This window comes from Scatophagus argus, chromosome 12, assembly GCF_020382885.2.
Source record: "Scatophagus argus isolate fScaArg1 chromosome 12, fScaArg1.pri, whole genome shotgun sequence".
NCBI classification, from domain to species: Eukaryota; Metazoa; Chordata; class Actinopteri; family Scatophagidae; genus Scatophagus; species Scatophagus argus.
The window spans coordinates 18,339,333-18,365,324 of record NC_058504.1 but is presented as its reverse complement, the minus strand read 5'-3'; the positions used below and the strand labels follow the sequence as shown (position 1 = coordinate 18,365,324).

Below are 25,992 nucleotides of genomic sequence, written 5' to 3'. Positions count from 1 at the left end.
AATCACATAGACCTGCCGGTTACAAAACAACAACCCCCCCCAAATTATGAACTAACTAGTGGACATTGTGGATGATTTAGCAGCTAAAAAGCCTTACACCTTATTAAGACACTTCATGTTAGTTATTCCTTTAATCTCTGTGATATAGTGACACCGATTGTCTTTCAGGGGATGTATATAAAATCAACATATGATGGACTCCATGTTATCACTGGAACCACTGAGAACGTGAGTTTTTGTTTCACTCAGCTGCCAACTGCAATTTGTAGACCTATCTTCCAAGACAATGAATCTGTACCTTCTGTATATCACAAGTTTGTTTCCATTATCCTTTTCTTCTCCAATTTCTGTCTCTGCAGTCTCCAGCTGACCAGTGTAAGAAGATCCATGCAGGGGATGAGGTGATTCAAGTCAACCACCAAACAGTGGTGAGTTAAAAAGCTTCCAAACTCTAGTCATAAAGAGTCCCAGAAAAATCTATTTTCCATGTGTTTCCACTGTGAGCACATACTGCAGACTGTCTTTTGTTCTCCATTCTCTGCTGTGTTGAGGAGATGTCAAGATACATGATGTCTGCCATCAGCACCACCACCACCACCGCTGCCACCATGGTGCTTCCTGTCCTGTGCCTGTGTCGCTATGTAGGCTAATTAGACTTGCTGCAGGAGCTGATTATAGAACGATTGTTACAAGACCTTTGTTCAGTCCAGCACGATTGTCAGCTCACTCTTTCCATAATCTGTTTCCAGTGTCGTAAGAAATCCCCTCAAGGAGGTGTCCGGTTTGAAATGTGAACTGATGTTCCACTTTCAGAACAGAAAAAGTTGTATTTCTGCCTTCAACTCATCACATCAGAGGGAAGCACAAAAATGGGCAGCCATTTTAAATAGAATGGTTCCTTGTGAGAGCATGTGATTGAGCGTGCTGTCTGTTGCCTGTGCTTTCAGCCCTGGCAAAGACGATTTGTTCCAGCCTTTATTTGAGTTTTTCCGAGGAGGAAAAAAAGGAATTGTCTCTGTGCGTAGAAGTCTTTCGTGTGCACTTTTCTGTAACTATTTTCCTCATATGTCTTGATAGGCGCAGCTCATGCGAAAGTGTTCATGCAGGCTTTGGGGAGCAGCATTGATTGATGTTTGAGGGAGCTGTGTAATCTCTCTCTCGCTCTCTCTCTCTCTCCCGCTCTCTCTCTCTCTCCCTCCTCGGGGTGACAGTGCCGATCGCACCCTGCCAGGCTCTCAGCTCCAACCCCTCATTACTACCACTGCTAGACCCTCACCACTCTGATCCCTCACTCTGGGGGAGGAGATAAGTTGGAGGGGGGCATAGAGGTGTGTGTGTGTGTGTGTGTGTGAGTGAGTATGTGATGAAGTAGTTAGGGGATGCTGGGATGAGGCAGAGAGTTGGGCAACAAAAGGAGGAGGAAGTAAAGAGGGAGTGAGGGAGGAGAGGAAGAGGATGAAAGGAAAGCAGAGGGAAGTCTCTAGTTAATGTAGTTCTTTTTTCAACCCTAAATCATGCTGCTGAAGAGGGAAGATGGATACACACCACCAGCAAAATCTCTGTCAACATCACGGCTGATAAGTTTATCTAGTGAGGCTCCATATTTAAAAATCAGATTAGTGTGAGTATTGAATGAACAAATTTCATTACATTATAGAATCATTATGTAGGCCTATCCCCCGTATTTAGTATCAGCACTGCTTTCATGTCTATGCATGAGCTTCTGTTTGAGCCCCACTTCAAACCAGGACTCGCAGTTTTTAGCTCAGCTTCTCTTTTGAGGGAATTTGCTCAAATAACAAAGTGATTGTTTGAAGAGGCAACATAATTATGTGGAGGTAATAGCATCTGGGAAAATAATGAAGACCTCAGGGATCTGAAAAACCTTTCCGGCAGCAGTTTATGCTCTATTATTATTTTGGTAGGTCTCTCCCCATTTAGAAGAGCTCTACACTGGCCTGGTTAGGATAGGCTTTGTATTTGTTGTTAATATACAATGTGTGCTGCCTACTACTGCACTAGATCTAACAAGGGTTAAGAAGTTTAGCATGATTAAAGTCCAGTTCAGTTCACTTGAAGGTCAATTAATTTCCCTCTGGCACAAAAATATAGAACTCCTTCATAGATAAATTAATTCCCTGGCTAGGGCTGGGAACTGGGCAACATTGTTTGAAATTTTATGATAAATGAACTTTGGTTTCTTTTGCTGATATTTTAGGAAATATGCTCATTAGCTTTGTTGCAGAGAGTTAGATGAGATGCTACCACTTTCTTATCTGTCGATATGAAGCAAATGAACCAAACTGCAGGTGTGAATGCTGTGTGAGTTAACTATCATGTGGCAGTACTTTCATTTTGAATACAAAGGTATGAGCAAGGTATCAGTGTTGTCATCTAAGTATCTGCAAGAAAGCACGTAAGCATACAATGAAAGACACCAAGTGCTCAATTATATGCACAGTTTTTTATTTAATCTCTCCAAAGATTCAAAGGTTTCTTACTCACACACATCTTTCTTTCAGCACATTTGGTTTGCAATCCTGATTCCAAAAAAGTTGTAATGCTATGTAAAACATAAATAAAATGATGTTTTTGTTAATCCTTTCTGACATATACTGTTCTGTACAAAGACAACATACGTAAGAGATTTTACCTCATCAGCTTCACTGTTTTGGAAAATATATGTTTATTCTGAAAGACTGGGAAAGTTGTGGAATGCCCCTTTTCTGTGGCCCAGTGTACTGAAGTAACTTCCTTCCATGGCAAGCCTTGTTGCCAGTGAATGCTGGCTGAAACCAGGATGAGTTCTGAAGTGGGCCAAAGAGAACAGGAAACCACATCTAAAGGCTGACACAAGCTGGTCATCATTATGTCAGGAATAAGGTCAGAGCAATTCTGCCTGTGTGTGTGTGTGTGTGTGTGTGTGTGTGTGTGTGTGTGTGAGTGCGGTGGCCTCTGCGGACACTTCCAGTAGCTCAGACCAGTGTAACCAATCAATGACCTGACGAGTGCTGCGAGTTCTGTAGACAGGCTGGCCGGACCCGCAAGGAGACTCTGCAGTCAGCATTTTTTTTTGACATCTTACTCCCCTCCTCAGCATTAAACCATACTAAACCATCCTTTATTTTAATGTAGCTATGTTTTCAGGACAGTCTGACGTGTCGTTTCTAGCTGTATTGGTAACCACAAAGTGTAGCAACTGGCCTGGTGAAATTTTAGTCCAGAGGCAACAAAAGCAGCTTGTGCGAGATGTGACGTGAATATGTTTTGATGCAGCAGTGAGGTGTGTTTGTAGCTGAATAAGTAGTCCCTTCACAGGGACTTAGCTCCCAGCCATGTAAAACTGTAAAAAAGTCAATTAAACAGCTCCTGATTTGACAATGGAACAATGTTAACAATTTTTGTCCTCTTGCTCTAAATCCTCCTTTCTCTCTGTTTGATTATAACACAAACATATTTGGTGCAGCTCGAAAATGACATATAATCTGATAATAAGAGTATTTGTGATGTAAATAAATGTAAGAGGAAATGAGAGCTGCTCAGTGATGTGAAATCATCATGGATTCCCCTGCAATGACAGCAATAGCACTTTCTTTCCTCTCCCTCTCTCTGTCTCTGTGCTGACTCCTGGATCTCTGGATCGTTGCAGTACACTTCACTCTCCACATAGTTGGGGTTTAAATTTACCACTGCAGTATGAATTATTCTATCATTAAAACATATGAATTAATTTAAGCAGAATTGTATCTTTTGTAGATTTGTTTTTCTTCTGTCTTTGCTCTTATTTATACTTTTAGCACCATTTTGTTTAATAAATAAATAATAAAGTGTTAAAAAATACACATAATGGCACACAATTATGCTAATTTGCTAAAGACAGCCAAAATTTTTGGACATTACCTAAATTATATCTGGGAGTACTGGAGCTTTGAAAGGGACACACAGTGAAAGTTTTGCAAAAGTGAGTCACACTCATGAAAACTAGATTATAGATTATATAATGTTATGTTACTGTAGTGCCATATAGGATAAATTGCAAGCTTATCCTAGGATATAGGAATTCAGGTATTAAATACAGATGACTGTGCCTCACAGTTCAGGAGTTGGATGCAAAATTAGCGTTACTATCTTCATTAAAAAGTTCAAAAGTAACTTGTTTTTTTGGGGGGGGTTCTTGAGGCGTAGAAGTGAAGACACTGCGATGTGATGTCCTGTGTCTAGCTGGTGACCTTCATCGTATCTTTCACTCCCTCGTGTTCTATCATATCTCTGCTGTCACTGTCCATTGAGGGCATAAAAAAAAAATAAATGAATGGTAGCATGTGGTGTACAGTCAGCATCAGGAACCATGTGTGGTGGTTTGCAGCAACAGTTTTTTAAATCTCAGTATTGGTGCGTGGTGGTTTTCTTCAGGTTCACATTTGCCCTCGTTGCATTGTGTACAGCATGTGTATTAGTATGTACTAGTTTGCAGCGGCTGTTGTGGTAGCCCGGTGTGTGTGCTCCTCAGGTGGGCTGGCAGCTGAAGAACCTGGTCAACGCTCTGAGAGAGGACCCATGCGGAGTCATCCTCACACTGAAGAAAAGGCCCCAGAACACCCTGAGCTCGACACCAGCTCTGCTCAGGAACGTCCGCTGGAAACCACTGGGCCTGCAGGTAAACACCAGCACCACAGGGATGCAACAAGCTGTTCACCAAATCCTAAGTCAAAAAAATCAATGACATGCTTCTTTCCAAACATTACTGTATTTGAAAACAAAGAATCTTGTACGTGTATATCTGTGCACCTCTTGTACTTAAAGTGAAGGATTTGAGGTCGGATTTAGCCCTATGTACAGTAAGCTGTGTACCTCTGGCTTTATCTTTGACTCTCTCTTAGCTCTTGTTTTTTTTACTGCCCACCTCTGCATTCTCCTACTGGCATTTTAAACAAATATTTTCAAAGAAAACTTGTTCACTGTTTGACCTTGCATCTATCCTCTTGTGGAGTGTTTCAGCAAATCTTTCTTTTTCTTTTTTTGCAGCGTGCTGTATTGCTGGCACAGTTCAAAGCCATTCACAAATGTGTTGGTAGCTGAACCAACTCCACCTGAGGAGAATTTAGCAAAACAAAAACATACATTTTGCAGAAAGCTATTACTAAGATATTTCCTCCTCATTGTTTTGTGTATAAAGTGGTCTGAACGAAACTTGTTTAAAAGTTTACTGCTCAGAGTGTACACATTTCTCATAACAGCAATTACTTTGTACACTCATCATTCATTCAGAGTCCAGAAAGATCACTCGAATTTTGGTTCACAGAAAAAAACAACTTGTGCGGGGACAGAGATAAGGGTGATGGCTAATCTGACAACACTCTGGTTTCTAAATGCAGTACATGTGTGTGTTCACATGAGTTCACATGACATGGTTATAATGACCTAGAAACCATTAAAATCCTGTAATAACCATAGACCCTGCTGCGACTTCATCACAATCTCAGTTGTTATCAGGAACTTATTGTTGTATTGGCTGCCTGCAACAGCGGAGGATTGTGGGAATTCTACCCTGATGGGCTGCTGAGGCACAAATGCGCCGTGAGCGCCCAGATCAGAGCGCTGAGATATCTGTGGGAGAAGAGAAGAAAGAAGTGTTTTAGATTTGTTCTCTCTCAGAAAGACTGGAGCTCTTAATTATTCATAAGCAACTACAGGCAGCTCCACTGGCTCCGAAACAAGAGCCGCTACTCAGCAAATACTGGAGATAATGCACTGAATCCAAAATATCCTGCTAAACAGCCTGTGTGTGTGTGTGTGTGAGTGTGTGGGCGCTGGGGGCGGGTGGGTGTACACACGTTTCCAAGCCTGGCTGTATGCATGTTTGTCCTTCTGTATGTGTCAAAGCCAGTGTGTTTCTGTACATGTCTGTGCACGCATGAAGAGAGATGCTTTCCATTATCAGTCGGGTGCCCCTTTGTGAGGCGAAGGAACTGGGTCACTTCACTCTGTAAGCTTGGTTTTGGATGCATACTATACATTCACAAACCTAAAACAAACACACATATAAACACATGCGCACTCAAACCTCTAAGCCTGGTTTTAGAGGATGAATTGTGCGGCTGTGAAGTTTAGCCCAAATGTGGCCAACGTTCAGATGGATTATAACCGAATCCACAAACGAAACAATTTATCATGTGATCATAAGATTCCAGACCCAAATCCATCCATGGCAACCACTTTTATTGTGCTGAATAACAACACATATCATCTCTCTTTCCGTGCGTGTCTGTGTTTGTATGTTTGTCTGTCTCATTGGTAGGATGAAGTAAAAGCAATTCAATTATCCTCTGTGATTACAATGATGCTGGCAATGTTTTTAAGAGATAAGTTGAGGATTACTCTTGCATGCTGCTGCAAAATGTGCACATAGGGAGCCGTGACTGAAGGCTACACCACATCACAGGTCACTTCACCGGTCACACGTGTGCCACACATTGTCCGTGACCTCACTTTCATAAATCTGTTATATGTTTACATATATAAATAATTACTATTTGAAAATGCATACTATTTTCGGCAACACGTATTGGCCGTTTATTTATTATTAATTGGCCAACTGAATGGGTGAGGGACTGGAGCTTCTTTGACATCTTGCTTACAGAGGAGCACAGTTCTAAGTAATAAAATGAATGAGTTCCATTCAGCTGCTTCACCTTCAGGGTTCTGGTATTGTGTATGCTGGCTCACTGTCACATGGTTATAGCTTACTGGGACATTTGAAAGCAATATTTAAAAAGTACCACAATAACAAGGGAAGATATCTGAAAAGGCCCGATCTGCAATGTGCATAACCTTACAACTATAAACGTCTTATTCATACTGTTTTTGAGATGCTTTACATTGTCAAATATTTTGTTAAAGCTATTTGAGCATGTGTGTGTGTGTGTGTGTGTGTGTGTGTGTGTGTGTGTGCGTGCATGCTGAGGTGATGGGATTGGGAATATTGGTCTCAGAAGGGTATGAGCAGTAGATTTTTAGGTAGTTTGGAGTGGACGCAGCAGGGGTCAGATGGTTTAAGTGCTGTTTTAATAGACTGGAATTTTACCCGCTGTGGGTTCAATGTTTCTATTTCTACCCCTGTTCCCCCCTCCCCCCGTTTTCCATGCAGGCAGCAGTGGGCTGTAATCACTAAATTACTGTTTTCACTCTCAGCTCCAGTCACCACACCGTACAGCTCCCCCGCCTCACTCTCCCTCTCCTGCACTCTTTCTCTCTGTCTCTCTCTCTTTGTCCCAGTTCCTTTGCTCTCCTCTCTTTTTCGCGTCCCTCTCTTTCCACCCCGTCTTCATTATTTATTGTGAAGCCGTCTTACTGTAAGCTGCCCTCATAAGAGGACGACTGCCTGAGAGAGAAAGAGATGAAGATAGAGACAGGGCCTGGGGATGGGGGTCGTGAGGATGGTGAGAGGGGAAGGAGAGGAGGATGAAAAGTTTGGAATATGAAATGAATTTTCCTAATGCACTGCTGATGAAATGATGAAACGCTGGGCTTCTTTAATGAGAACCCTGACTGTCTTGCCATTGCTCGGGCTTGTGCCTGTTTATCCATTCTGTCCACACTCGCATCTCCTCTAGAGAATGGAGCGTCCTCCTCTGACATAAAATAAAATAGCCCATTTTTCAAAATCTGGAAACCTCCTCCTGAGGGAGAAATTGTCAACTCAAGCTTCGTGTTTGTCACCCCAGCTGTTCTGGCTGTGAACAAATAGAATTCATTTGGAATTTGGACTGAGTTTCCATGACATCAGAAGCGAGGCATCCTGTCCTCACGGAAGACCTGATGACAAATGAATCTACGTGTCCTTGAGTTAAGTTGAGGCAGGAGGCTATACTACCTTTCCTCTGTCCTTTCCTTCTCTTGTAGCACAGGAGAGGGGAGAGGGGAGAGGATGAGCAAGGAGAGGAGAGGAGAGGTTGTCATGGGAACAGACGTGGAGAGCCCTGCGTGAGTGAAGAGGCTTGAGACAAAATGACAGAATAGTGAAGCGATTGAACGTGGGAGAGGCTGCAGTCAGACAGATATAAAAACAGACAACATGCACAACATGGCAGCTCTGTGGAAATAATTCTCTTGTTTGTGATTCAGTGTTAAAACGGGTGTCGGCTGCAGTACAAGGAAAATATCACAAATAAAAGGTTCCCTTCCCTTGTAACACAGTAAACTGTGTTTGTTTGTTTTTCTGTGAGGGAGGAAGAGATCTGTTGCTCAGTTTCTGCAGGTTGTGCTCTGAGATCATCTCACCACGCTCCAATTATACTTCCATGAAAAGGAGCTCAAATAAAGTCATGTTCTCTTTCTTTCTCTCCTCTCTCCCTTTCAGCCAGTACCCACCAGCCCCACCAGCACCTCCCCGACACCCGGTGGAACTTTGGGAATGTCCAAAATGGACGCCCCCACCATGCAGGATGTCTACATCCTCTCTCCTGTCTCTGGACTCTACAGCACCAGGTCAGACACTTGCACACACAGATGTTTGATGATGGTGATTACATTGATTATTATGATCCAACTGATGACACTAATGATGAAGCTGATGACAGTGATGGTAACAACTCTGCTCTCCCCAGGGAGGAGCTGGGTCTTATGTCATGTGAAGAAATCAGTCGCTACAGTGTGAGCTCCCAGTCTGGCTCCAAAGGGTCAGAGGCAGTCAGCTACTACCTGGACCAAGACAGCGGTCAGTTCTTCTCCCTGCTGGAGGGAGACGGACCCCCAGCACCCGACTACGACAGGGGCCGCAATACAGGGGTTCGCCGGCGGGACAAGACCCCCACCCATGGTAATACGGAGAACACAGTTCAACGGTGTGAATGGGGCAGTACCGGCTGTGTTTGTTGTGTAAAACAGCATGTTCTCTCCCACCCGTTTTTTCACCTTTTTCTTAGAACTTCTTCTTCTTCTTCTTACGTGTTCATCACTCACTTCATGGCTCTGCTTCTTTGTGTCTGTACCTCACATGCACACATCCCAAATAAACACTGATCACATGCCAAAGGGTCAATCCACAAACACTGTCACCAGCTCCCTGTCTGCCCCACCACCTGTGTCACCCCTGTCCAAGACAGCTTCCTTCCTCTTGTACCTTCCTCTCAAGGGGCCTATGATATGCTAGGCAAGGATCATATGACAAACAGAAGCGTTGGAAGACAGCTTTAGGCTACTTGTGCTGTAAAGTTACTGTACTGCAAACGGGTAATCAATAGAGTAGTGCCCAACACAACTGGACTTGAAAGTTAGAAATGAAAACATAACCTGTATTTAATCAGATTTCAAAAAGCCTAATTTAAAGATACCCAACTCTACTACTTTTTGTGCCAACAATGGCTCAGTGACAATGCATTATGCCAATTATGGCATTATGGCATTATGACACTTGTAGTGACAAACCAACAGAGAATTATCTCCTGGTTGACTCTGTGCAGTTCTTCTGAGCTTTTCAGCTCACATTTTTGTTTTCAGCCTGTAAACTTTGCTCCCATTAACACCGATTTGTTTCAAAAAGCAACAAATAGCTGATAAATATAGTGAGTATTTAGCCGCTACAGAATCAGTTATTTCTCTCAGGTGCTGGTGGAGACCAAAACAGAGCTGAAAAAGAGAATGAATATTAGATTCACATACATTACATGTTTGGTGGCCACAAACTTTACTTCAAATAAATGATAATGTAGCTTTGTGTCTACTGGATGTGTAAATAGGTGATTGTTGTAATTTAGCAATACAACACTTGCTGAATTACCATTTTCAGCTTATTCTACCTATCCAGCATCAGTTTCTTTATTATAGTATTGCCATTACAGGATTTCCGTTGTAACGTGTAAAAGTAAGGCCCATTCAGAATATCTGCTGCTACTAACTGTTACTAAAATTTTACCACTTAAACATTTTTTTGTTAATACCCATAACCTATTGGGATCTATGTTTTGCATGTCAACACAGCTTGTGTAGCTGAAACTTCCTTCAGAGCTTTGCATCTACGCAAGAGGAGTTCAGGCGCACTACTGAGTGTAGGTTGGTGTAGTCTACATACTGCGAATGCAAAACTAACTTATCACTAAAACCTGAAAATAAAGTCATGTGACCTTTACTTTGCACGCTATATCAGTTTCTCGAGAGTCTTCAGTTGCTTCCCCCTCACCTGCACACATGTTTCACCTGTCCACTCGTCCAACTGTCTCCCACGCTGTCTCTCAGTCACTACTTTCGTGCGACACCCCCACTCTCTCCCCCCTAGCCGACTCTCTGACTGCTGATTGGTTGTTCCAGGTGACCTCAGGCCCGTTTCCATGCCCCCCGAATATAACTGGATGGCCGAGGCCAAGGAACCCAGCATGGGCAAGAGAGGGAGCCGAGGTACACACACACACAAATACACATACGTGCAAACAAAAATGGGTCGTGCTTTGCTCCATACTCACCTCAATACATTTCAGCCCATCCTCTGGTTATCCATGGTGGTGTGGTTGTGTGAGGATACATATCTGCCAGTTATGTATCTGACAGAGCGACAAGTAAACATAAATGCAAGGAAATTGCATTTATACAGCTGCTCTGGAAATGATGGTATTAATATGTGATCAATTCTAACCAGCTTCACCTTTTTGCGACGTGACTTGATCTGTATTCATGTAAGGTTCCTCCACTCTACCTTCCGAAAGTCCATGAATAACATTAAAGCGCAGTACTACTGGTCTGGGTTTGCTTTCTCCTTCTCTTTCTCTCAGTCACTTTTTTAGTTTTTCACATTTAAGTATATGGATAATAAACAAATTAAATAAGTGACTATTTCTATCGGGAGCTTAAGCAGACTAAAACTTTCCGTGACTGACAAGATTTAGCAGTAGTGCCCTCCAAATCAGCATAATCATTCCAAACAGATTAGCTGTATGTTCCTGGCTGTGAATCCATATCAGATTCTGCAGCTCTGAGGCACTTTTATCCCCTTTCTGTTGGGTTTTTATCTGTAAGGGTCTATTCACCCTCGTCAGTTTCCACTCTGTGATTCTCCCTTGACTCTATGACGCTATCTCCCCCCTCTGTGGTTTCCCTCCCTCTGTCATCTGGTCTGTTGAGCCTGTCCATCCTCTAATTGTTCCATCCCTTGACCATCTCCACAGATTCAGACAACTCCCTGCTGCGTTACCTTAGTGATGACAAGATCCTGGTGATTGAGGAGGAGCCTGAGGGCCCGGGCAGAGAGAGCCGGCGGGATTCCACCAGACGCTCCCGACGCAAGAGCCGCAACCCCAGCAGCCCTAGCTTTCCCATCAGCCCCTCCATGCTGTCCTCTACCCTGCGTCTAGACCAGCCACCTGATGCTTTGGCTGTACGTAAAAAAAAGAAAACTACAACTTTTTTCCCAATTTTGTATACATGTGGGTAGAGATACACTATATAGACAAAATATCCATCCATATTTCCTGATGTTTGTCAGGGGTTCGGCCCGTTACTTCAAGTGAAAGGAAATCTTATTGCCTCAGTGTACCAAGACATTTTGGACAGTGCTATGCTTCCAACGGTGCAACGGTTTGGGGAAGGCCTTTTTTTATTATAGCATGACTGTGTCCCAGTGCACAGAGCAAAGTCCGTAAAGACATGGTTGGATGAGTTTGGTGTGGAAGAACTTGACTGGCCCACACAGAGCCCTGACCTCAACCTCATCCAACACCTTTGGGATGAACTGGAACAGAGATTGTGAGCCAGGCCTTTTGGTCCAAGATCAGTGCCTGACCTCACAAATGCTCTCCTGCTCTCCCACCATTGCTCCTCCTATATTTTTAGAATGCAATGTCATTAAAGTCCCTGTTGGTGTAATACTCGGGTGCCCCAATACTTTTTTCTATATAGTGTATTTCTTTACATGCCAAATTTAAATGATAAGTCTGGCAATATAATGGCTAATTTTTTTTATGTCAGTTTATCCTAAAACTAAAAGTATTTCCTGTTCCTAAAGAATTATATCATTCTTCAAGGTTCAAGATTCACTTTATGTTCACGTTAGAAACATGAATAGAATCCATAGTTAAAAAAAAAACAAGCTGCATGTTAAAGATTAGGGCATCAGTAGCCACATGCAATCACACACTCAGAATACTTATTCAGTGGGACAAGCGATACTACTATTGAAGTGTCTAAGTCTGTGACAGAGTGGCAGTGAGGAGATACCAGGGCCTTGAAACAGCTAAATGGAATTCAGCCATCATCAGTTTCATGGATCATGAGTCTGTACCTTTTCTCACTCTGACATTTCAAAATATCTGCTGTGAAAAGGACCCACTGCAGGCACTAAAGTCAACTTAAAGACTGTAATCCTGATGGTGTCATTTAAAAAAATGGCATAGAGTTACTTCACTGGCTCGCTCACACAATTTCCCTTGTCTTACAGTTTATGTCTTTGTCCTCCTAGAGTTCACAGATTCACACACATTGCTGTTTCAGTGGGTTTATTTTAGGCTCATTATCATTGTCACTGCATGGCTTCCAGCTTCAGGGATTATGAGAATGACAGTGACACTCTCAGATACACCACTCTCACTTTGCATTTTGTGGTTCTCGTGCACATGCTAACACTCACTCACACACACATACACAGAGGCACACATAAACAAACACAACCTGGCATGCAGGAGTGTATTTGTATGCAGGGTAGCCATCTCACAACTCATCCTAACTCATCCTAATATCTCCATCTCCTCAGACAGGCCCGAGTCTAAATAGAAGTATATTTTGGATGAACACACACACACACACACCGACGTACCCCTGTGAGCAGGTGTATGACTCAGCATCAGCCAGACCAATTACAAGCTTGTCCGACACACTGTGCTTAAAACACGACACTTGCAAACGCACACATATACACAGCGAAACTAACAGCTTAGCTTACACCAGCCCTCTCTAACCTCTCAGCTGTGTGTGTCTCATGGTGGTGACTCATATCTGTTTGCTGGCATATCAAGTGTACTGTCCTGCAGTAACGAGCATAGACTAACCTTAGTGACCTCTTGTTTCCTGTGTGTCATTCTTTTCTATTAATACACCAATATTTTAGCAAAAACATGTTATCTGAACTTACTAATAGGTAATTTGTAGTTAAGTTTCTTCAATTTCAGCACAATATGACTCGTTGTCTACACAGTCAAATTGCTCTGAAATCATCCATAGCAGCGCAAGAACATTGAATCACTTTTGTTGCATAACAGCAATGGGCCCCTGTGCCCAAAACCTTCCTAATGGCTATGGATTAGGTGCCCCGTGACCTTCCTCTCAGTGTGGGAGCTTGTGGCTGGTTGGCCTAAACTGTACTTTGTCTTGTTTATTTCAACAGATTTATTTATTTTTTTTTAAATAGGTGACAGTTCTTTTGAATGAATACTGTTATATTGTGATTAGTTGTAGTAATAGTAAGGCAGAATGTGTTGTGTGGCAAAACAGTAGTATGGAGACATTACCCCTCATGTGAAATTATTCATACTATTTTTGTCTAGTCCAAATTTCACCATATATTACTATAAAGAAGGTAACCAGCAATTTACTCATTGGGCAAACTATAAAAAGGGTGTCAGAGGTTTCAAATTACAAAAATATGTCCAGCATAAGAAACACTACCCAACCTATATGTCAGTTATCCAGGTTTTCGGTACATATGGGGAATAGAAATTCAAAGGAAACCTCAGAACACATACTGCATGCAGTGTAGGCAAAAGCCACCAAGCATGATAGTAACAAGTGAAAAGTGTCTGCGTGTATGCAGTTTTTAGCTGCTCTTTAATGAAGTCTTTATTCTCTTCTGTCTCCCAGCGTGGTGCGGACACGCTGCGAGCAGACACAACAGACAGGTGAGTTTGTGTTTGTGGCTGTATGTGGTCTGACCACATGCTTGTGACTGATGGAGGGAGCTGAAGGAGTCATCTATGGTTACATTTAATCTTGTGTGTCCTCCTGCAGGTACTCCGGCTCAGGAAGCTCAGGAGCGGCCTCCATGAGGAAGGTAGGAAGGAGAGCACACAGTGCTACAGGGCCGTGTTTTTTGTTTAACAAATGTATGCATGACAGTTCTGATTCTCCGATAAATAATGCTGTCTTCCCGGCACATTTTAATTCTGTCTCAAAACCCATTTAATGAAGCAACAGAGGCTTCAGTTACATCAACAGTTTTCTACCAACCACATCCCCCAATCCAATGTGTCCAGATAATAGCTTAAAATACAGCCAGACAAGAGTAGGATGGATACCTGAGATTAAGGACTGTAATAATTAAATAAAAAATTACAGTCTGATGAGGTAAATTGCTTTCCATATTTAGGTTAGTGTGACAAAGGAAGCTGTCTTAGTCACTAGCCCTAGCCTTTCCTCGAAAGCACCATGAGTTTGTAGCATGCAGTGAGTCAGCCCAGTTTACAATAAACAGATATTTATGCAGCTTTGTTACCTTGATAAATAGCCTGTGGGTTTATACAGCTATATAATGGTGATACGTATAACCCACTCACTTCTTTGAGATACAAGTGCAATTTGTTGAAATAATCCAGACACAAAATTAGATTGTAGTGAAGTGAGATTATCTATGTAATTCTTTAAGCAATAAAAGACACATTTTTTCTATTGAACATGCTCAGGGATATAAATTAAGTTCCTAAACTAAGTACTGAAATTTTTTACCTTTTTGATGCATTTCAGCGTTTTTAAACAACTATAAAAGCAGTAGCTAAGTGTTTCTTATGCTAAGGTGATCCTCAAAGAGACTGTAGTCTGTGTGGCAGACTTCAGTCCTCCATCACAGGCCACAGGTCACTACCTGGCTGTAGCAGATTTAGCAGAGCAGATCCTGTAGCAGATCCTTCAGTGCCTTTAATCCTCTCTACTGTATGCCTGATAAAATAAAAACAAGCTAAACATGGAAAGTGAACTGCCTGCAGCCTTTATATGTGCATCAGCGCCAGTCCAGAAAGTTTGCCCGAATGTCTTCTGGTGGTAACATGTTTTCTTTTTTCTCTCTGCCCTCTAGTCTTTCCATTACACCTCTCTAAGAACGAAAACCAAAAAGCGAAGTAAAGGTAAACGCACTGATGCATCTGTCTTCTTGTATATGAGCTTTGCAGTTCTACTATTTAATGTATGTTAGAATAGGTGGCTTCAGAAAGTGCGAACCTTTTACCCCCAAAATGTGGCACAATCGTTCTAAATGTCTGAACTCAAGACCCATAGGTGCTGTAACTGGCATGTACACTGTGGTGTGTTACTGTGAGAGAATGGCAGGGCTTAAAGATATCAGAAGCAGTTGAAACAGGCTAGATGATTGCTCATTTCTATGTATGTGAAAAGTGCAGATGAAAACAAAATAATGCAGAAATTTACACTCACAGATGTCAACACCTGCCACACCTGATTGACTGACTCAGTAGTTGGCATGGCTGGGTGATTACTGCAATCAATCAGCAATGTCTAGACGTTTTGATTCAGCTTGTCATTGCCACACTGTAACCACAAAATATATGGAAATGTGTCTATTCTTTTTGCTGGTATTTCTCTTAATTCAATTCCAAATGGTAAGGAAATTACTCTCTGCATTAACATTCTTTCCTCTCTCTGCAGGTTCCCTCACCAGTGCCAGTCGAAGGAGAATTTCCTGTAAGGACCTGGGCCACGGTGACTGTGAGGGATGGCTATGGAAGAAGAAGGATGCTAAAGGCTACTTCACCCAGAAATGGAGGAAGTACTGGTTTATCCTCAAAGAGTCCTGCCTCTACTGGTACACCAACCAAAATGTAAGGAATCACATTTGGATGACATTATTGTCCAGAATTCCATTATCAAATGGGATCATCATGGAACACGATTTCCGTAAACATCTTCATTCTTTATTGACGGACCAATGTTGATATCACAACTTTCTTAAATCTGATGAAATAACCCTGATAACACAAAACACCTTCATCAGTTTGACAGGACATGTCCAGTGTTGAGGAAACTTGCTGCAAATAAACACAACACAGCCAAGTACACGAACACACTGCTGCAAATACCACAAGACATTACGGAAAAGTGTTACAAATACAGAAGAGTACAACTGAAGTGTGTTTCTAGTTCTGGACACAGTTTGGACACATTTGTTGCTACATTTTGTGACTCATGAAGTTATTAAAGCCTGTATGTGGCCACCACTTGTTCACCACCACTCCACCTCACCACTTCAGTAACTTCATCTCTTTGGTTGTGTTGTGTGTGTTTCCTAAATGCTGTGCATGTGTTGTCAAACTAATGAGGATGTTTTCTTATTTTGCACATGTGATCATACAGCTCCCCCTTAATATCTTAATATCAGATCAGCCGTGTCTTAATTTGGAAGGCTTTCAAACAACCAGACAAACTTTTGGATAATATTTTGTAATGCTGTTCTTGCAAATGCTCTTGCAAATTCTTAGTGCATTTTTATTTTGATTGATTTCTCTGTTTCACTAACTTTTCATCCCTATTGATTGATATTGTATTTTGTAAAGCACCCTTTCAAAAGTACTATAGAAATATTAGAGTCTGAAAATCAGAATATTTTATCAACATGTACAAAAAATGGTAAAGGTTGGAAAATTTTTACTTTTTAACTTTTGTTATTCTTGCTTTTTGCTTTCATACAAGGGCTGTAACTAACAGCGTTTTTCATCATTGATTAACCTTTTATTTTTTTTATTGATTAGTCATTTGATCAATAAAATATGCAAAAAGACCAAAAGAGATCCCAAGATGATATCATCAGACATTTTGTCAGAGAAGCAATCCAACAGCCAAAGATATTCCATTAACTGTAATAATGTAACGTAATGTACGAGGAAAGCAGCCAGCTCTCACATTTGTGATGCTGAAACCACCAGATGTTTGGCAATTTGGCTTTAAAGCTAAAAACGATGAATCAGATATTTGATTAATCAACCAATCGTCACAGCTCTGATTCCAACTAGTTGATCTATCCAATGTATTCAATACATTTATACCTCATACAAGCACAAAACTCACTGACTTTCAGATGTAGTTTAGACGATTGGATCAATAGATTATTTGAATATTTGCAAAAGCGTGAAGAAAAAGAAAAATAACCGAGACTTGATAGTTTACTGTAAATGTGATTTGTCTGTATAACTCAGTTTCATGTCAAGTGGTGAAAAGAGTTTATCCTGGCTAATGTAAAAGACATATGTTGTTTTCATATGCTTGACTGGAGTACCACTATTCAAAATAAAATTGGTATATCAGTATGTATGACATTATGTTCTCTGTGTTGATGATGTACCACCACCCTCCATCTGTTTGCGCCTGCAGGATGAAAAGGCTGAGGGCTTCATCAGCCTCCCAGAGTTCAGAATAGACCGAGCCATAGAGTGCAGACGGAAATTGTGAGTGTCCATCACATGTCGCCGAAATTACTAATCAAGCACATTTGCTTCCACCCACACAACACGAACCACAAAAACACTAATCAGTCCTCTTCTCCCTGACTGACTGCAGTGCCTTCAAAGCCTGTCACCCTAAAATCAAGAGCTTCTTCTTCGCCACAGATTGTCTTGAGGAAATGAACAGGTGAGAAGGATGGATGTCTCTGTCTCTGTCTCTCCAATGTGTGTTTGTGTCTTAATGTGGACAATAGTCAGATGCTGGGGACGTCACGTGTTCTTTAATGAATATTTTAACTGAGTAAACCAAGTTTACACGAGGCAACAACCCACACAACACTGAGCATGAATAAGGCATGAACCTGGCCCTCTGTTGTTAAATGTAGAACTGTGTGTGTGTATAAATGAGGGTGTGTCACGTGTTTGCTTGTGTGAGAAGGAGATCATAGTGATATTTGTGAGAGTGCTGTCTGATGAGCTCTAATTATCCATACCACCCCTCCTCGGTAACATGGAGAGATAATTGGGTGGGTAATTAACCAGCTATATTTGACTTCCATGCTGTGCTCGTAGGTTCATGTGTGAAAGTGGTGTTGTTTTCAGTATGTTTGTATGTATGTGTGTGAATAGGTGGCATCAGAAAAATCACATTCCCTGGTGCACTTGCATCTGTTGAGGGCAACTGCATAGGAGTATTTGATTAATATGGTGTACACTATACTCGACCAATCAGTTTAGTGCTGCAAGCCACGTAGTTCCTGGGACACTGGAAACGCTTTAGGGGATTGAGAGCTAAATTTAGACACTGGTTCCACTTGTAGAGGTGCAAGTAATGTCCCAGAGTTCCTAAAAAAGTTCCTTGCACCCTGGGAAAGTTTTTCAAGTGAAAACAGACAATAACTAAGAGCACAAAATAGCCTGTGTGTGCAGAGAGATAATCAGCAGCCACACTGAAGACTCCAGGAGACAAAACTGATGTTGAAAATGCCATTAAAAGACGCTACGCCATCTCTCAAAACTTTCTTACATTAGGAAACAGGAACAGAAAGAAATAGTGTATTTGCTGGGGGTTGTTAATGCACATTTGGCATGCTGGTGAGCGTCTCTGGCAACAGGACTGTGTCTGTGCAATTGAATCAAAATAGAAAGAGCACATGTTAATATTCATGAAGGAAAATGTCATACAGTGCAAAAAATGTGGCTCATTGATGTGTTTCTAATTTGATGTCTAAGTCATGAAGTTCTAAAGCTCAGAGAAATAAGTTTTGGCTACACAAGAAATACTTGTGAGTAAGATCATTCATAATTTCTGTCATGGAAAGTTTCATGTTTTTTATAATGTGCACTTCCTAGTATGATGAGTTTCCTGTTTCCGCATGCACAGATCTCTAGGCCTCTATTCTTAGTAGTGACCTTATTATTAGGTGACTGCAGAGCGACACAGGAAACGCATGGACCTGCAATGGAGACAGACAGAGATATGGGATGAGGACAGGAAGCATGCATGTAGAGAAAGAACGCCATCCGAGACTCACTTCTGAGAAAGGACGGGACAGAAGATTGTCACTTCTCTCTTTCTACATTCATCTCTCTAATTATCTCGGTGCTTTTCTCTCCTCATCAGGGGCATGGACTCGGTTAGACACATATCAACTGTTAAGAGACACGGTTTCAATTATTTAAAGTGAAAGTTTTTTATTCATCACCTACCATTTACCCAGTATAACTCGTCCTTTCTTCTCACCCACTCTGCTCTTCATCTATCCTCTGAAGCATTTTCCCTCCTTACTTCTCACCTCCTCACCTTCGTTTTTTCCTTGCTTCCTATAGGTGGATGAACCGTCTGGGGCTTGCTGCTATTGGCTACACACCAGATGACAAGGTGCCACGCCCTGATGAAGGTGAGATGGATTCACTTGGCTATGGTTGACTTGACACTTTTGTCTGTGAATTGCTAACATGTGCGCCTGTGTGTATGCGTGGGTATTTGTTTTTATCTCAATATCAGACTACTGGAGTGAGAGTGATCAGGATGAGGTCGATGGCTCAATGACACTCAAACAGGAGGGACCCTCATCCCTCTGTGATACTTACCATCGCACGCCATCAGTAAGTCTACACACACCCAACATTTTCTTTGCAGTGTTTCATTCTGATAGCATATTTTCTTCCTAAAAGCCCCACAGTTTTCAGAGCTGCATAGAGCAGAGCTCTCAGCATTAATAAAACATCAGAGTGTGAAAGTATCTGGTTCGGTAAGCAGCCAAGACCATCACTTTTCTGTGTTCTGCTGCCAGAATTTGTTTACAGTCAGACCTCTAGGTGGGGAAATTTTCCACTGTACATTACATCTCTGAAACATAATGCAACACTGAAACTTCTATTCAGATGTTCAGACTCGCACAGCAAGGTCCAGTGTCGTCGGTACCATTTTTTCCCATTCCTCAAGTTACTCATCTACCATCTCATTGCTTTTTGCTCTCATTTGGTCTCCTTTTGCCTCTTTTTCTTTCCTGTCCTTCTTTCCTCTCCTTGTGTCTCTCTGTCCTCACACACTTCCTCCTCCTCCTTGTTTTGCGGGTCACATTTTTCTTGTATCCGTGCTCACATATATGTATTCCTCCCCACTGCTGTCCATACTAACCAACCCCTGTCAACCGCACAAACCACTCAGTCTAACCTCCTTCACAGTTATGACCAGTTACCCCGCTCAGTCAGCTCTATGAGCCTTATGCGCTCCACTCCGTCCCCACTCCCTCCACCAATGAGCGCCTCCACCTCCCCCATCCCTCCACAGATGGTCTCTTCCTCCTCCCCTCTCCCTCTCCAGGTCAATTCCTCTAGCCCCTTCCCGGAGCCCAAGCACGGGCGACATTTCTCCAGTGAGTCCACGCACTCCCACTCCTCAGCCGAAGATCAGCGTGGAGATAGCATGGGAATGGGCACAGGCACAGGCAGCACCAGTACCCACTCATCAGGCTGCAGGTCTTCACATCGTGAGCGCCGATCCTGGCAGGACCTCATTGAGACTCCACTGACCAGTGCAGGGCTGCACTTCCTGCAGACAGCGCCAGGGGAGAATGATTACGGAGGCCTAATGGGGAGCATGGCTGGAGAAATGGGGCTGTATGGAGGACTGGGCAGGCAGGGCATGTCCCCGGAGAGACGCAGACAGGCCACGCTGCCAGTGCGGAGACACCACGCAGCAGAGAGGGACAGGGAGCGGGATGGGCCCTTCCCCCTGGAGAGAGGTCTACACTCACACAGCCACACACACCGACGCTCTCACAAGCAGCGCAGCCAGAGTCTGCCCAGGAACAGGGACCCGATGCTAGGAAAGCTGTTACACACCTCAGCTCATATGGAGGAGAGGAGCGAGGATGAGGAGGCGGAAGGGCAGGCTGCAGATTTACTACAGGGTGAGGAGGGTAAGGAAATCACACACAATGTCTTTTATGCAAGTAAAGAAGCGATAATATACACAAACACATTCTCTGGTCCACAGAGGGTTAGATTTGTAAGTACCATGTGAATGACTTTATTCAGGAAATTTCAGGACTGCCCATTAAAGTTGTTGTAATATTGAAAAGTCACAGGTAAACAGGGTATCAGTTGACCTCGGTAGGTCATGTTACATGGAACATGGGGGGCATACTGCATAAATTTGTCATATATTTATGATGGCTAAAACGGTATCATTCAAGAGCAGCACAGTGGTGCAGTGGTTAGCTCTGTCTGGGCCCTTCTGTGTGGAGTTTGCATGTTCTCCCTGTGCCTGCGTGGGTTTTCTCTGTGTACTCTGGCTTCCTCCCACAATCCCAAAAACATGCACATTAGGTTAACTGTACATTGCCCCTAAGTGTGTGTGTGTGTGTGTGTGTGTGTGTGTGTGTGTGTGTGTGTGTGTCAGCCCTGTGACTGACTGGTGATCAGTCCAGAGTGAACCCCACCTCTCTCCCATAGTTAGCCCGTATGATGCACTAAATAGCCCCAGTGTGTGTCACAGTATCAATTATATTATTGGATTATTATTACTGATGAATGAATGAGTAAATAGCATTTTACCTTTGGAGTTGGTTTAGGTGGGTTGTTTTTAATTATTAATGTTTAGACTGTGATCTTTCTTGTATTATAACATTGGATGATATTTTACAAGCTCATCAAGTTATTTTGTAGACAAATCTTAGCCCTGAATCAGGTAAAAGATTATTATTAAAGATTATTTTAATTCTCAATGAATATGTTGATTTGCTTCTCTATTAATTGATAAAAAATTGGGTCTTTAAAACATTAAAAATTACGGAGCAAGTTGACGATTTTATATTGCTTGTTTGTTCAACCAGTAGTTAGTTAGTTTATTAAAACAGAAAGCTAAGAAAACCAACAAATCTTCAGGTTTTGGAAGTTGTAAGCTATTCAGATTTTGTGCTGATAAAACAATATATTGATTATCAAAATATATGGATATGGATTTTCTGCCCATCAGCTGATGGACTAATCAATTAAATTTTTCAGTTCTATACATACACACCACTGTATATCCGAATGGAGTTCGTGTGTCATTGTAGCAGTGAATCTGTCTAACTGATCCTCTCCTGGGTGTCTCAGACCTGCGAGAACTGAGAGTGGAGAGCAGGGAGAGGAGGGTGTCGGAGGGAAGGGAGCGACGGGTTTCGGAAGGCCGCGAGCCAGAGCTGTTGGACGGGCTAGAACAGCTGTACCGGGCCCTGGAGCAGGCGAACGTGACGGCCCTAGGAGACCCGAGACCCTGTAGCAGGCAGGAGCTTCGACGTTGTTTCACCCAGAGAGCCAGGGACCCTCTGCTCAACGACAGGCTGCATCGGGTCCGAGCCCTCCGCAGCACCTTGAAGGTAGCACAAACAGAGGATTTAAAGAAGAATTAGATGTGTGAGGGTTTTCGGTGTTAACTCCCCAGTGTCTCTTTGCTCCTCCCCAGGCCAAAGAGTCCGAGTTGGCGGTCATCTGTGCCCTTCTGGAGGACCCTGGCCTGTGCTCCCAGACCTTCAGAGAGTGGAAGCAGTGGCACAGCGAGCTCTACTCAGACATCTGCCAGCTCAGCCCAGGCACCAACGGCCAGGACGACCTCTCGCCGCTGGCCGTACCCCTCATGACCCACACACACTCTTTTATTGAGACCCACGTGTGAAAAACAGAGAAGAAGCAAAGACCGAAGTGATACACACACTCACTAAAACACACACATACACACATAGTACACACATACACATAACACTAGCTGAATCCTCTCTCCTGATCACGTCTCTGAGCACCCAGTCACCCACACACACGCGCGCACACACACACACATACACACAAGGACACACATTGTAAGATGTGTAAATATCATAGAGGGAACAGTCTGAGACCTGCGTGTATGAACTTTTGATAATCCTGAGGACCCCACAGGGTGCCTATTGCATGCCTGAACAGAAAGCATTAATCTTCCTTTGTCTATGGAACTCAGCATAAACTCACGCTTGTCGAGCAAAATGGAAAAAAAGGAAACTTTTTAACATGTTCGTTCCTTTGTATTCTCTTGGTTTAGCTATATTTTTCCTGTTGATTTTAGGGGGCAGGGGGAGCTATGTAGCAGCAATACAGAGGAGAACCCTTTTCACCACAGCACTGTACTACTTTTGTACTGATGAACTTTGCACCCAGAGCCACCAGTTCTCCCCCTTTCTCTCTCTATTGTTTTTTTTCCTCTCGTTGCATATCTTGCTGATTTACAGGGACCTCACTTGTCTCTCCAGGCTGATGTGACGGGACAGTGTGGGGAAAGTAAGGGCAGTGACTTTTAGCGTAAGACTGTGAAAGGTGGTCGTCAATGCTGGCTTATCTGCTTCAGATGAAAACGAGAGGCACAAGCATTGAGGGAACCATTTTGCTGGCTAGATGCACACTATTTCAAACTGTGAACTGTGTGGAACAAAACCCCACCATTTTACCTGCAGAAGGAGGCTCCTCTGATAGAGTGCAGTTCTACGATTCGGTTTGCATTCTCTCTCCCTCTCTTTCTTTTCCTCTCTCTTGCTCTCTCTCTGTGTTTCTGTCCATCTCCTCCTTCTCTTTTATTAATTGTCCTTTTGTTTCTCCTCTCTCTCTCTCTAGTCCTCAAAGACTTGTGTATATGTGTATACTGCTCTGTATACTGATGTAAATGTTTGCGTTCCACTACCACTGTGATATGCTTTTAGAGGTAGCGGAGGGAAGACAGAGAGTATGTATTTGTGTGGGTGCAAAACTTTTTTTTTTGTTTTTTTGTTGTTTTTATTTTTTTTTTAAACAGTGAATGCAAGAGCTAGAAAGTTCTTTTCAAAGGAGTCACTCACTACAAAGAATGCACTTTCTATATCTCTATATCTCATTGGCTGCATCACAGGGTCTATGTCTCATTGGCCTCTTTACCATTGCTGTTCAAAATATCAGGTAAAAACATTTGCCGTCTCATTTTCTAGAGATTTGTGTACAGTCTACAAATATATTTAAACATAGAAGAATATATAAATCTATTTACGTTTTGTGTCATAGATATAATGTAAAGTATGATGTATTCTATGCCAAGGTTTTGCAGTGTCCCCCTCTTCACTCTGTAGGTGCAGGGTGTTTAGCAGTTAAACATCTAGGAGGCATACAACAACAACCACCATCACTGACAGTTGATTGACAGTTTTTACATCACAGCTGACCCTTGTCCTGGTGATGTGTTGCATGAGAAAAGGCCTGGGACTGATTTGATTGGACAGGGTAAAATATTGTGGATCATTAGTGCTCTTTTTTTTTATCTTCCTCTCATGATTGCAAGTTAAATTAGACTTGTAGCGCATGATCCGTGCTAAAGAACTGTTGAAGAATGACTTTTTATTTACATGTTCATAGATTTGATGTATTTTTTTTTCATTAGATAGAGTTTGAAGACACACACTGTACATCAACTGAGGGAGGCATTTTTGCTGCTCAGTTACTTGATCTAATGCAGATCCTCTTTTGGCATGCTACCAGGAGGTTTCAGTTTGATGTTTTGGTTTATATGGAAAGACTGACATGTTTCCAAAGGCTTCGAGAATCTTTACTGAGAGACAACAGTGCAGTTACTTCTAAAATGAAAGCTTTTTTGACAGTCCCTCCAAACTTGTGGTTGATCTGCGGCGGTCAAAGACCTCTGCACTAACTGGTCTGTAATGTCTGTGAAACTCAGATGAATCACTTCATCTGCAATATCAGGCCAAGGACTCAACAGTGCCCCCCAGTGTCTTAGACTCTGAGAGACATGAGTAGCACTTGCTGCATCCAGCACTATCTGTACTTATCCGCATCTGTTACTGTAATTCTTTGAGTGTAAGTTCAGGTTTTTTCATCATGTCACTCTGTCATGAAATATCAAACACACCCCAGAGACACAGCTCATATTTCTTAAATGCTTAATTTGAGAGTACCACAAAGAAACTAAATGATGCAAGCACTTTCCCTGTGCCTCCCAACACTCTCCTTGGCAACGATAGACTGACTATACTGGTGATCCTACACACACACAGCTGTAGAAGAGTGACAATACAGTTTTAGTCTGCAGACCTCTCTGTGTTTCTCATCTGTAACGTTGGTCTTCTTTTTCCAACCGCTGCTCCGCTGAGCAGGCGACATACTGTAGATTACGGTGCGCAGGATTTGATTTGTAGGCACAGACTGTGTAATCCCTCCCAGATCTTTGTGTGTGTAGACCTGCAGAAACAGGCCGAAAAGGGAGATTCCACTGTGTGTTCTTTCAGGGGTGTACACCTCATGGTACATTGCACAGGTGTGTAAGATGTAAGTTGCACTGCGACATTAAAAAAGGAACATATTGCTCTTTTTCAAGGATAATATTAGCTTACTGTTATTCTGTACATTAAACTGACTAAAGATGATATTAAAAAAGAAAGAAAATGACATTTATTCTTCCTAAAGTAGCCTTTTTTGGTTTCATATATATGAATATATATTACAAAAAAATACAGATTGTAAACTTAAGTTGTTAAACTTTGACTTCAATAAACTGAATCCTCTGCACTACGAGCTATATTCTGTATATGTTCTGTATATATGTGTGTTCTGTGCTTATGTTGCCAGTATGAAGATGACCAGATTTTAAGTTCTCATCGAGTCTATTGTAACCATTGCAATCTACTATGTTGCAGTTCCTTTATGAGACATGGGCACAAGGTCACCTCATTTGATATTGTAGTTAAGTTGTGCTATTTGCCAAGCAAATTTGCAATTAATTATTTCGAATAAAATCAAAAATCACCAACTTGCCCTGGAGAAGACCTGGAGCTTTTGGAGTGCTTTGGAGCATGAGGCCCCCAGTTTCCTACCTCGCCCCCAATAAAGCAATGCATATGATGAATACTCTCTTTACATATGGAACAGCAGGGACAGCTTAATGATTTCAAATGTGTTTTAACTTTTATAAACCTAAATGTGATATTTATATTTTACCTTCTAATGACATGCATGCAAATTAACAAAATAACAATCATTGCCAATACCGACGAATGGAGAACACGCTGCA

The 25,992-nt window shown here is 42.3% G+C and overlaps 1 protein-coding gene across 1 annotated transcript in view; it reads left to right on the top strand.

The window, feature by feature from the left end:
* Positions 1-25,481, top strand: part of si:ch211-26b3.4 (connector enhancer of kinase suppressor of ras 2) — a 49,770-nt gene extending 24,289 nt beyond the window's left edge. Inside the window, exons 7-24 of the mRNA XM_046406427.1 lie at positions 169-228; positions 360-428; positions 4,511-4,657; positions 8,360-8,487; positions 8,607-8,818; positions 10,306-10,392; positions 11,157-11,365; positions 13,840-13,877; positions 13,987-14,029; positions 15,047-15,095; positions 15,634-15,806; positions 17,353-17,426; positions 17,539-17,610; positions 19,254-19,324; positions 19,432-19,532; positions 20,254-20,851; positions 22,032-22,294; positions 22,381-25,481. Of these exons, the coding sequence (XP_046262383.1) occupies positions 169-228; positions 360-428; positions 4,511-4,657; positions 8,360-8,487; positions 8,607-8,818; positions 10,306-10,392; positions 11,157-11,365; positions 13,840-13,877; positions 13,987-14,029; positions 15,047-15,095; positions 15,634-15,806; positions 17,353-17,426; positions 17,539-17,610; positions 19,254-19,324; positions 19,432-19,532; positions 20,254-20,851; positions 22,032-22,294; positions 22,381-22,590 (2,604 nt within the window). The 3' untranslated portion in view covers positions 22,591-25,481. The remainder of the gene's footprint in view (positions 1-168; positions 229-359; positions 429-4,510; positions 4,658-8,359; positions 8,488-8,606; positions 8,819-10,305; positions 10,393-11,156; positions 11,366-13,839; positions 13,878-13,986; positions 14,030-15,046; positions 15,096-15,633; positions 15,807-17,352; positions 17,427-17,538; positions 17,611-19,253; positions 19,325-19,431; positions 19,533-20,253; positions 20,852-22,031; positions 22,295-22,380) is intronic.
* The last annotated feature ends 511 nt before the right edge of the window (positions 25,482-25,992 follow it).